At 46.1% G+C, this 12,415-nt stretch overlaps 1 protein-coding gene across 1 annotated transcript in view; it reads left to right on the top strand.

Annotated features, from left to right (window-relative positions):
- Window positions 1-351: 351 nt before the first annotated feature.
- Window positions 352-12,415, top strand: part of LOC114680909 (myomegalin-like) — a 199,198-nt gene continuing 187,134 nt past the window's right edge. Inside the window, 1 exon segment of the mRNA XM_028854083.2 lies at window positions 352-697. Coding sequence (XP_028709916.1) covers window positions 501-697 — 197 coding nt within the window. The 5' untranslated portion in view covers window positions 352-500.

Raw genomic sequence — 12,415 nt, 5'->3', positions numbered from 1 at the left:
TGTTTGTATTTCTCTATTGTGTATGTGGGGGGTGTATACATGTATAGGTCAGAGGATAGCTTGAGGATGTCAGTTCTCACCTATCATGTGGGTTCACATCATAGGGTTTAGCAGCAAGTGCCCTTACCCCTGGGTCATCTCGCCCATCAGGGACTTCTTTAAGTTTCAGAAACTGGGGAAGGTGACATTGGAGTGCATAGAACGAAGAGGCAGTAGTGAGGTCTGGAAATGACAAGACTGCCAGGCTGAGGTCTCAGATGGAGAGATGCTGGAGGACGCAGGGCAGCTAGCGTCTGTAGCGCAGGGACCAAATCGTCTGGGCGGAGCAACTGACAGGCAGCCTCGCGGGAGGCCGAACCTGGCCGCGTCTCCGCCACAGCCGCAGCATCTGGAGTGGATGCTCATCCACGCCGCCGGAAGGATGCTCCTGGGCAGCCAGGGAAACCAAGGGAAACCAAGCAGAAACCATAGTTAGGGCGCAGTGCCCAGGCCTGGGACCCATGAAGCACACGGACAGCGAGTCCATCTGCCACCATGCGCCGCCGCCGCCGCCGCCGCCGCCGTGCTGGGCTCACCACGCACCTCGCCAGGCCCCGTGGCAGCCCCCCAGCCGGGAGCGACGACCCCCAGAGCGGGCCGGGAGCTGGGCGGCGGCGGCAGAGGAGGAGGAGGCAGCCTCGGCAGCACCCTGGATGAGGTGAGGCATGGGCAGCTCCTGTCGCTGGAGCCAGGGGAAGCTGCGGTGTAGGGGTGCTGGTGTGCAGGGGTGCTGGTGCGCCGTGATAAGCGGGACAGGGCTGGGATCCTGGCAGGTGAACAGCACTCGCAGGAGGTTGTCGCCCAGTGACAATTGCTGGGTAAGGTTAGGCGGGCACGCAAGAGATGGGGGTTCCCGGGAGCAAACGGAATCAGCAAGACAGGGCTGGGTAGAGCAGGAAGAACGGTGTGGTGCTGATGTCCAGGAGAAAGCATGGGAATCTAGGTCTCTCTAGGTCTTTGCTTGATCTGTGCTGGTGCAGGTGAGGTAGGAGGCAATGCCTGCTGGGCTGAGCCAAAGGAGATGACTCAGAAGCTATGCCAGGACGGAAACCTTAGGGGCGTTCACAGAGACCCCATCTTGGCCTTTTCCTCCTCTGCAGCGCTGGAGCCCGGCCTGGGCCTGTCAGCTGAATACTCTGGGCCAGCTAGCTCCATCTGAACCCAGACCCTTCCTCGGCTCTGGCCTAGAACACACCCGGTAGATTAGGCCTCGTGTTCTTCATGCAGCAACAGCAAATTGAAAATCTGTCAGGGACAGATTGTACGGCTGCCGTTTATTAAGTAAGCATGTCTTTGTCATAGAATATTTAGTACTTTTCCCTCCTCGTGGGAAGCTGGTACTTCACTCAAACCAAAAAGCAATGGTGGTTTCATGTTCTTACTTGGCCTTAAACTAATTGGAATAATAATAATAATAATAATAATAATAATAATAATAATAATAAATCACTTCACCTTTAGGCTTCAGTTTCCCATGAGTGGAATTGGGATTCGGATTAAAAGAGATTTGACCTTTAGGCTGAAGAGTTGCTAGATTTGTGTTGCATGTTCCAAAGTCTGCTAGATTTGTGAACTAGAGAGGAGAGTCTATTCAAAGGAACGTTTTATTCATCATACTACCCCTGTTTACGCAAGAAAATGTAGTCATTCTGTATCCAATTATACAGTAGCTAAAAGGATCACATTTCTATTAAGAAACACATAATAAATTATTGGAAATGAAAGAATGAAACAATAAACATGCATTTTTATACAAAATGAAACAAGCCCAAATGCAATTATGTTTTCAAAATGTGAGTGTGCTTTGACCATTCATATTCATGTATATATTCATATATACATGTCTCTACAATTTCAAAGCTTCTTACCAATCTATATAATAGCTAATTTTTTTTTCTGGAAAGAAATAAACACTCATCATGGAGGGGTGATCTTTCTCACTGTCATTGACAATAACAAATTTGTAGGGCTAACACATGATTCTTTAAATTATGGCAGTAAGGCTTTGTAGTAGGGCCTTCTTATGTAGCCCAGGCTGGCCTCAACTTCATGATCCTCCTTCCTCTGCCTCCCCAGTTGCCTCAACTGATATTATAGGTTTGTGGCACCACACCCAGATATTCACGTATGTGTAGTGAGCTTAAAGTCAGCCTGGGGTACACAGCACAATTTTGTCTCAAAAACCTTCCTCCAGATAGATAGACAGACAGACAGATAGATAAATAGATAAGTTGAAATCTTAAGTAGCCCATCATTGTGTGTGCTAACTAAAAAGTAAGTAACTGCAATTTCAAATAAGAATCAAGAAAAAGCTAAAACAAAACGCACATGTTCAAAGACGTGGTAGCATACTTTCTACACCAGCTGTGAGAGCAGCAGCTTAATGGATATTAGTGTGTCAGAAGTGTGTGTGTGTGTGTGGGGGGGTGCTTTGAGCATGATTTTCCTAATTCTCAGCTTATACACGTCAGAAAGCAGCTCTGCTACCCATGTTCAGCTTGTGCTGTTGATTGAGCAGTGATGGCATTGGCTGGAACCTCGAGAGTCTCAGCTCTAAACTACGGTTGTTAACAGTATAGCAGGAAACAAAAGCTGGACCAGAAAGATGGAGAGAGCAAAAAAAAAAAAAAAAAAAAAAAAAAAAAAAAAAAAAAAAAAATAAAGGGAGTCTCTTCCGGGAAAGCTGGTTGACTGCACCCATGAGGCTGTACAGCATGTCCTTTCTTAGAAAGTGTGTCCAAAGTCTGCCTTCAACTTCACTGTTTCTCAAGTGGATGAACCCACGTTAACTACTACCTGAACCTTTAATAGCAAACTATTAATTTATAATAGGGACTTTTTTTTTTAAATATATGTGGGAACCCAGTTCTTTTTTGCTAGTTCAGGGAAGTCTTGTGGCATATTTGTTTTATTTGTTTGTAATATCTGAAGTAAGAGCAGGAGCAGTTAGTCAGTGGATTTTAATTTTTTAAGAAAAAAGCTGAGAGCTCCAAACAGAGTATCAAGGACACAAAGGAGTTATTTTTTACCTGAGGAGTAAATGTCCATTGACTGTCACTCTCTTCCTTCTGTATGCCTCCCCCCCCTCACCCCCCCCACATCTTTAGTAAGTAAACACTTTTAACCAGGGTACAGTCTATTTTATTTGGTGTAGTGGCTTAAATGAAAATGGATCCCAATAGGCTCATAGGGAGTGGCACTATTAGGAGGTGTGGACTTGTTGGAGGAAGTGCGTCACTGGGAGTGGGCTTTGAGGTCTCAGATGCTCAAGCCAGGCCCAGTGTCTCACTCTCTTCCTGCTGCCTGCAGTTCCAAATGTAGAACTCTCAGCTACTTCTACAGCACCATGTCTGCCTGCATGCTGCCATGCTTCCCATCAAGACAATAATGGACTAAACCTCTGAACTGTAAGCCAGCCCCAATTAAATGTTTCCTTATAAGAGTTGTCATAGTCATGGTGTCTCTCCATAGCAATAGAACACTAAGAAGTTTGGGAATCCTTGAGTCTCTCTCATGTCTACACGTCTCTTCTCTGAATCAGTTGGTGCTAACTATAAAGATTAAATTACAAATGACAAGGTTCTTAGTCTGTGTTTCATTCTGTGCTAGAACATATTACACAAGGCTGGAGATTTATTTCCTTGAGCTCAGGAGGCTGAGGAGTTCAAGACCAAAAAAGCAGCAGCCAGTGATTGCCTTCTTGCTGTAATTATTCTGGCGACACAGGGCACCTGGTTGTACAGATTTTGGAAAGAGTATGAACAGAGACCAGAGCCATTGGACTCCAGCTGGTGAATCTTCAACGGGAAATGCTTGGAGCTATTAGTTATGTACACTTGTTTTATTCATAATTTGTAATGTTTTGGGATATCAAAAGTGATTCTGATGATGGAGTTTACAAAAACCTCTTTAACCTCATCTTAAGACACCAACTGACCTGTCTCATTCTTTGGTGATGTTGTCCTAGGTTGTTCAATTTGTATGCCTGGAAATCATCATTTCATATGTCTTTTTGTCCAACACTTTAGTAATTTCTATCAGAGGTTAGGGAGAATGGATCCAGACCCTGAATTGGTCACTTTTGTGTTGCTGAGAGAAAACACTTGATAGAAACAACGGATTGGAGAAAAGATTCCTTCTGGTTCATCCAGAGGGTTGCAGTGCGTTATGGTGGGCAGTCCCAGCAATGGGACCCAGCCTGCAACAGTGGAGGCATTTCCGTCCAGTGGCTGGAAGCAGGGGATAGGAACTACCTTCAAAAAGCTGCCTGCCTAACCTGCCTCCACTACCAGGCCCCACCTTCTAGAGCTAATGCCCCATCCCACCCCGCGCCCCCTCCCCGGCCTCCAAATAGCACTATGGACGGAGAAATAAGCCTCAAACCATGAGCCTGGAGGAGAGACATTTCAGAATAAAACCACAGCAGACCTTGTTATTTCATGCTCTCTGAAAGCAGAAGTGTCTCTCTACCCATACTGTAAATCATCAGTTTTCCATCTTACCTGTGTGTTGGAATCATCTAGAGGAGACTTAAAGAGTAGACACAGAAACTCCACTCCTGGCCAGTGCAGCCAGCCTGTTTTAGATAGTGGCCTCAGCCTCAACACTCTTTAGACGCACCCTAGACTTTTCAGGCTGGGTGACAGAACCTCTGCATTAAGTAAACTGTTTCATTTCTAAAAAAAAACATTGAGGGAAGTTTGTGATCTCTTGCTCAGGCCAAGGAACTGAGACTGCTTACGTTTTTCCTCCTTTGCAGACACTTGGGCATTGTGGTGAGTGTTGAAATGGGGTCTGACCTACTTTTTGTGTGAATCACAGAAATGGGAGACGGGTCCAGATAAGCTAAGCCAAGAGATGGAATCATCAAAAGGCTATTGAAAGAAATTCATGGCAGAGGCCATGAGGGTCCAAGCTCAGGCTGTGGTGGTGAGAATATGGGGAAAGGGATAGATTTAAGGATTTCTCAGTTAGGATTGGAGGCACTCACGGATCAGCTGAGCGGAAGAAATAAGAGAGGTGGTGGAAACAAGTGCACTTGACCCCTGACCTGCAGGTTCTGCCCACTGTAGATCAAAGAGATCCCAAAGCAGAGCAATGCGCCAGTCAAAACAATGCAAATGAAACCGGGTACAGAGTGAAAGCCAGTTGTACTTCACTTGTATTAGTGGTGCAGGCCAGCAAGTGATGGGAAGGTGTTCAGGATGGCACGTGCAGGTTACCAGCAGATACGAAGCCATTTTTGTGGATGAGGCTTAAGCTCCACAGATTTTGGCACCAAAATGAGATTCTTCTTGGGGGGAGTAGGCCTGGGCCTTCTGGCAGGTAACTGGCTTCTTTCAAGATATGGAAAGCAAAATTAACATAGTAGAAAAACCAAGGGATGGAGAGAAACAACTCCAGTGTTGGAGTATTTAGATGAAATGATGCGTGATGCCTCTGGTGTTTTTGTTTGTTTTGTTTTTGTTTGTTTGTTTGCTTAATTTAGCCCTAGCTGAGGCCTAATTCCTGCTTCTTCTGGGGTCAGGGCAGAGGATGGAACAAAAATAAAGTGCCATTCAGATTGCTATTCAGGGTTTCTATGGCTGTGACAAAACACCATGACCAACAGCAACCTGGAGAGAGACGTTTGCTACACTTACTGTTCTGTATCCCAGTTCATCATTAATAACCATCAGGACAGGAACTCAAACAGGGCAGGAACCGGAGGCAGGAGCTGAGGCAGAGGCCACGGAGGACAGCTGCCCACTGCTGGCTTGCTCCTCATGGCTCACTCAGCCTGCTTTCTTACAGCACCTAGAACCACCAGTCCAGTGTGGTACCACCCACAGTAGGCTGTGCCCACCCTCATCAGTTACTAACTAAGAAAATGTCCAATCTTGCAGAGGCATTTTCTCAGTTGAGATTCCCTCCTTCCAGGTGGCTCTAGCTTGTGTCAAACTAGCATAAAGCTAGCCAGAACAACTGGTGAGGACCCTTTGTAATATCAGAGTATCTGCCTAGAAGAAGGCTGCACCTGGCGACCAAGTGGTGATGGTGTTCATGGTAGGAGGGCAGTAGCAGACAAAGGGAAGGTGTCTCCAGGTGACACTCCAGTCCCTTCAAATCACTTGTTTTCTGAGGCTTATTTGCCAGAGCAGTTTCAGACATTGATCCATGCTCAACCTCACAGATTCTAAACAAACTCCTGTAATGACTGTATCGTTACCCATGGTAAGCAATGCAGCCGTTATCACTATAAGCTTTTAATAATTTGTATTATCAATGATGTTTTAGTTTTGTAAAAAGAGTTATTTATTGCTGGGTGCCAGTGGTGCATGCCTTAATCCCAGCACTAGGGAGACAGAGGCAGATGGATCTTTGTGAATTCAAGGCCAGCCTGGTCTAGAGAACACATTCCAGAACAGCCAGAGCTACACAGAGAAACCCTGTCTCTAAAAACAGAACAAAACAAAAGGTTATTTATTTTGTGTGTATGAGTAGTATTTTCCCTGCATGGACACATGTGCACCACGTGCACCCAAGGAGGTTAAAAGATGACATGGGATCCCCTAGAGCTAGAGTTACAGATGGCTGTGAGGCATGATGTGGGTGCTGAGAACTGAACTTGGGTCCCCTGGAAGAGCAGCAAGTCCTCTTGACCACTGAACCATCTCTCTAATCTCCATACACAATGTTTTTGAGTACCTGTGACATGCCAGGTTCTATGCTATGCACTTTATGAGCTTTCAGTCCTCTCTATGACCCTTCAAGAATGATACTAATTATTCTCCCCAACTGTATATAAAAAGTTAAGCAGTTTGACAAGGTCACAGCTGTAAAGCAGCAGACTTCATGTTTAACATGCAGGTGCACTAAATGTCTATATCCTGCACATTTACAGTAATTATTTCATTTGTCTGTGTTTAAAAACATTTCCTTTGCAATGCCACTAAGTCTATATTTCCTTTAAAAAAATATATCAAAACAGAACCATGCAGGAGTCAATAAAAAACCAACTGTAAAATCCTTTGCTAGGACTTAGAAAAAAAAAAGACCTGTCTTCAAGTCAGCATACATTTGAATACATTACTGGCTTTAAAACAATAAACTGTATTACAAAATCTGACCTTCTGAAGACTTATTTTCTAATTCGTACCACAAAACCCATGAAGGTCATCACGGAGAATTGAATGACTTGTTTAAAAAAAAAAGGAAGTGGGCATGGACACAACAACTGAGAATATATCAAAAAGCATCAGAGCACTCCATATTCATGTTAATAAAAATGAGTGAACTGCAAATTTCAAAGGAGAATCTGAGACACTTTTCAGACAACAAAGACACAAAATGAGCGGGGCCTACTGTGCAGAATAATAGGCACATGCATTCAGAATTTCGCCCACCTTGTGTCCTCACGCGCCACACATCTACTTTCCAACACAAACTGGCAGAAGGTGACCCAATGGGAGAAATGTTGACATGGAGCAGCTACCCCAGCGAGCAAGCAGAAACTACCTCCCATCTCAGCATCTCGATTAGTGACAAAGCACGAGGGCCAGGACAGCTTATCAACGAAGGAGTTCATTGGGCTGATGGTCCCCGAGGGTTAGATGTTGAAATGAAGGCATGGCAGCAGATGGCTTAAGCCGCATCTGAGAGCTCACCTCTTGATCCATAAGCAGGAGGCAGAATACTCTGGGAATGAAGGAGTCTTTTAAACCTCAAAGCTCACCCCCAGTGACACATTCCCTCCAACGAGGCCACACCTCCTAATCCTTTCTAAACAGTCCAACCAACTGGGGGCCAAGTATCAAACATATGAGCCCACGGGGGCCATTATCATTCAAACCACCAAGGCATCCATGTTGTCTCCATTATAGTTCACGCTGTGACACCTTTGGCTCTGTTACTCTGCAGTGAAATCCTGCAACTAAAACATATAGCTTTATTGTGGTTTCAACAAGAAAGGTCTTCATGAACTTCATGTATTTTCTAATTTAAAATGTTCTTGGTGGTGGTTAAAAAACATCTGCAGGAAACGTGCATAAGAGGCACAGTCTATAGAATGATCTTTTTAAAATTAATTAATTAATTAAGTTTACATCCAAACTGCAGTTGCCCCTCCCTCTTCTCCTCCCAATCCCTCCCCTTCACTCCCCTTTGTCTCCACCCCCAATCCACTCCTCCTCCATTTCTGTTCAGGACAGGGCAGGCCTCCCATGGATATCAACAAAACATGGCGTATCATTAAGACTAAGCACCTTACTGTATATTAAGTCTGGGCCAGGCAACCCAGTGTGATGAGTAGAGTTCCCCAAAAGTCAGCCATGGAGTCAGAGACAGCCCCTGCTCCCACGGTTAGGAGTGCCATGAGAGGACCAAGCTACGCAACTGTAACATATGCAGAGTGATAGAATGAGCCTGAGTGATCACTGTTCTGTTCGTTCTTCATCACCATTGTGGCGGTGTGAAGGAGATTGTTCCCATACACTCCGGCATTTGGACACTTGGTTTCCAATTAGTGGTGCTTTGGGGGCGGGGGGCGGGGAGGAGGTCTAGGAGATGTGGCCTTGCATCTACATCTCTGCATCCTGCTTGCAGTTCAAGAGGTAAGGTCTCAGCCTCCTGCTCCAGCCTCTATGCCTCTGCTTTGCTACCCCCCCCCCCACAGAACCCTAAGCCCAAATAAACGCTTCTTTAAGTTGCCTTGGTCATGGTGTTTTACTGCAGCAAGAGAAAAGGAACTGCTACAGCCATAGATTGAGGTGTTATTGTGCATCCTTAAATAACTGCTCTCACTTCTCTGTCCTTCTTTACTGGAGAGAATAATAGCTTCTTTGTGGATAGGAGTAGTCTCTGCATCTGCAGCATGACCTTGGACAGACAGAAAGGTTAATGTTATATTAGTTAAATTAGTTTGCCATGACTACAGAGCAAACCAGCCCCAAACTTAATAGTTAAAAACTATGAACATTTAGCGCTCACAGCCTCTAAGGCAGTGGTTCTCAACCTGTGGGTCACGACCCCTTCACAGTGGAATGACCCTTTCACAGGAGTAACACATCAGCTATCCCGAATAACAGATATTTACATTATAATTCATACCAGTAGCAAAATTACAGATATGACATAGCAATGAAACTAATTTTATGGCTGGGGTCACCACAACATGAGGAACTGTATTAAAGGGTCACTGCATTAGGAAGGTTGAGATCCACTGCTCTAAGAGTAAGGAATCTGAGCAGCTTAGCCAGGAGCCAGGGGAGGGATTCTGTTTGTGGCCATAGTCATCTCAAAACTTGACAGGATCTGACAGATTCCCGTCCTGGGTATGCAAACGTCACCTCTTGGGATGGTTACAGGCTTCAGTCCCTCCAGGTCTGACAGACTGAGTTTCTGTGCTCGCCATATGTATGTATGCCTACATCGTGGTACCTTGTCTCCCCTAGCACAGTTACCTAAGAGAACGAAAGTCAGCATGTTCAAGATGAGCCCCAGCTGAAATGACTAGCCTTGAACGTGGCATCCCAGCATGTCTACTTTCCTCTGCTCTTTAGCGGTCATTGATTCACCTCAGACTCAAGGGTAACCAAACACAACTTTGATCAACAGCAACCATCCTGGACCATTTTAGAGGCTGCCTGATCAAGACCACACCCATTGCTTGAGCTCCTGAAAATCAGAGGAGCGGCAGGATTCCTTCCTTTGGACTGAAGCTGGGGTGACTCTAGAAACATACAGAGCCAGAGCTGAGGCTGGGGACTGCACTACACTGTGTGAATCCCTTATAGGTTTTTATCCTCAGAGTAGTTAGGCAAGGTGTGCTGGTGTATGCTTTTAATCCCGGTACTAAAGAGGCGGAAGTGGGAGGATCTCTGTGAGTTCAAAGCCAGCCCAGGCTACATAGTGAGCTTCAGGCCTGTCAGGGTTACACAGTAAGACCCTGTCTCAAAAAATAAAACAAACACGAAAATTCAACACAATCAACAAACAAACAAGAAAAACCCTTCAAAGCAAAACAGAATCATAGCACCGGCTGGCTGTACTTGCTCAGTTCTGCCTCCAAAAAACCCCAGAGGTTTTCATGGCTTTTGTGTATCTCATCTCCTTCCTGTCTCAATGGCCTCGGCACAGCTTGTTCCTTTACATCATTCTCCCAATGGGCTGCTCCACTCTGTCTCTCAGACAGAACTGGCAGTCAGAGAGATCAGAAGAGACTCGATCCTTGAAAACTGGACTGTGAGCTTGGCCCTGGTATCAACTGAATGAGCTCCTGGCTGTACATATATCAGTAAAAGCAAACCGAAAGCAGAACTGGTGAAGGGCTGGCCAGGCACATGGCCAGGCTTGTGGCCAGGGGCCCACATCATTAAGCTAAGCTTTGGAGCTGTGATTCCAGTGCCCTACCCAGAGGGTAGATGAGAAATGGTACAAGGACCAGGCATGGTGGTGCTTGTCTACAATTCCAGAACTCAGGAGTGGCACAGGAGGATCGCCACAAGTTCAAGGCTAATTAGTCTACATAACCACTTCCAGGATATCCAAGGCTACAATGTGAGATCATGTCTCAAAACAAACCCACAAAGGTAAAAGAACTAAACACAAGACGAGAGAAATGCTGACCCTATGAACCAGACATTGATAAGGATGCAGGAAGTCAGGCCCATGATGCCCCCACTAAGGGGTAAGCAAAATAGAAGTGTGGTGGGGAGCAAAAACATATACAGCAGGTGAGGTGTGAGAACGTAAAAAATAGTGAAACTGTGGGGACTGGTCAGGGTCAAATCAGTACACCCACCAAGCTGTAGTGGCAATATAGATTCTACCAGCAGGGGTCACTTGTGGGTGGCTATTATTGTCACAGCATTCAGGTCCCTTGGAGGAGCAGCTGTTACCAGAGGAGAGGCTCCAGGGTGGAAGTGTTCTAATCAGCGAGAAGTCTCTACAGCCTGCATAAAGCATGAAGGGACCATGGCTGCTTCTGGTCACGTGACAGAAGAGTCAAGGTGAGATAGATTTGTCTTTTTGAGTTGTACAGACAAATTCTTGAAGTGCACCGTGTGTGTGTGTGTGTGTGTGTGTGTGTGTGTGTGTGTGTGTGTGTGTTTTTAAAAGACCGGATCGTGAACAATGGCATTCTAGAGCCAAGAGTGGTAGCACTTGGGGAGGTGGAAGCAGAAAGGTCAGGAGTTTGAGACCAGCCTGAGCTTTTTTCATATATATGAGATGTTGTCTCAAAACATAGCAAACAACAAGTCCAAAACAACAACAACAACACGTCCACATCTGGTTACTTTAGTGGCTGCCTGTGCAGTAACTGATCTCCCTTCTTCTCCCCCACCTCTCCCACCCCCTCCCCTGTTCTACCATCTCCCCAGTGCCTTAGAGATCACAGCAGCTTGTAGTTGAGATTTGAAACTGAAAAGTAGGCCACACTGACTGGCATTGTCTCATAGCTGCTTTTAAAATTATTGTGGGAGGTGTCCCAGCACGTATGTGGAGGTCACAGTGATGCCATCTAGGCGTCCAGGAATGGGCTCCTTGTTTGTTTGTTTGTTTGTTTGTTTTTTCTGCCAAGAATTAAAAGTTAGGGAATGTGTCACCAGGAAGATTAAGGAGTCCCAGTGGAGCCACCACGTGATCCCTGGGAAACTAGGATTTCCTCTGCAGTGTCCTCAGTCCCTTTAATAAAATAAAACAAGAATGGACTCAAACAGAAGACTGAGTTGAAAAGGAGCACCTTAGGACAGGCAAGCCGTCTGTCTCCAGCTGCCTGGAAAGGAGGAGGAGAAAGAAGAGAGGAACAAGAGCCGTGTTGCAGCACAGAGGTCAGCCGCTAGGTGGCAGACAGCCACAAGGAGACGGGGAGCGTAAGACGAGGGAGGAATCCCCCAGGGTTAGTCCGGGAGTTTAAAAGCATGCTTAGGCTCTGACCAGCATCGGAAAGAAAAAGACAGGAAAAAGGAACAGTTACACCTTTCTGAGTTGGGCCTCAGAAAAGTGGGCGTACCCAGAGCGAGTTCTCTCTTTCCATCTTTATGTGGTTCCCGGGGATCAAACACAAGTCATCGGGCTTGCGTGCAAGAGCCATGACCCACTGGTCTATCTCTCTCCGGTACAGTTGCTTTTACCTTATGGAATCTGCAAGGGGCCATCTGCTGCCTGGCGGTTCACAATACACAGGCTGAGAGCTGTGGCTAACAAGGTCGGGGGAGCCTGGCGCAAGAGAGCACCACAAGGGATGCGTCTAGGGGTTTGCCATCTAACCATGCATCTTGGCACGCCGTGTAGGAATGAATAACGAAGGCCATGGCTGGGAGGAATCCTCCCAGATTCTACTTCATCGTAGAAATGTGTGCACGCAGGCATGAGCCCTTGAGTGCACACGCGTGTC

The sequence above is a fragment of the Peromyscus leucopus genome, chromosome 6 (assembly GCF_004664715.2).
Source record: "Peromyscus leucopus breed LL Stock chromosome 6, UCI_PerLeu_2.1, whole genome shotgun sequence".
NCBI classification, from domain to species: Eukaryota; Metazoa; Chordata; class Mammalia; order Rodentia; family Cricetidae; genus Peromyscus; species Peromyscus leucopus.
This window is presented reverse-complemented; position numbering and strand designations above follow the sequence as displayed.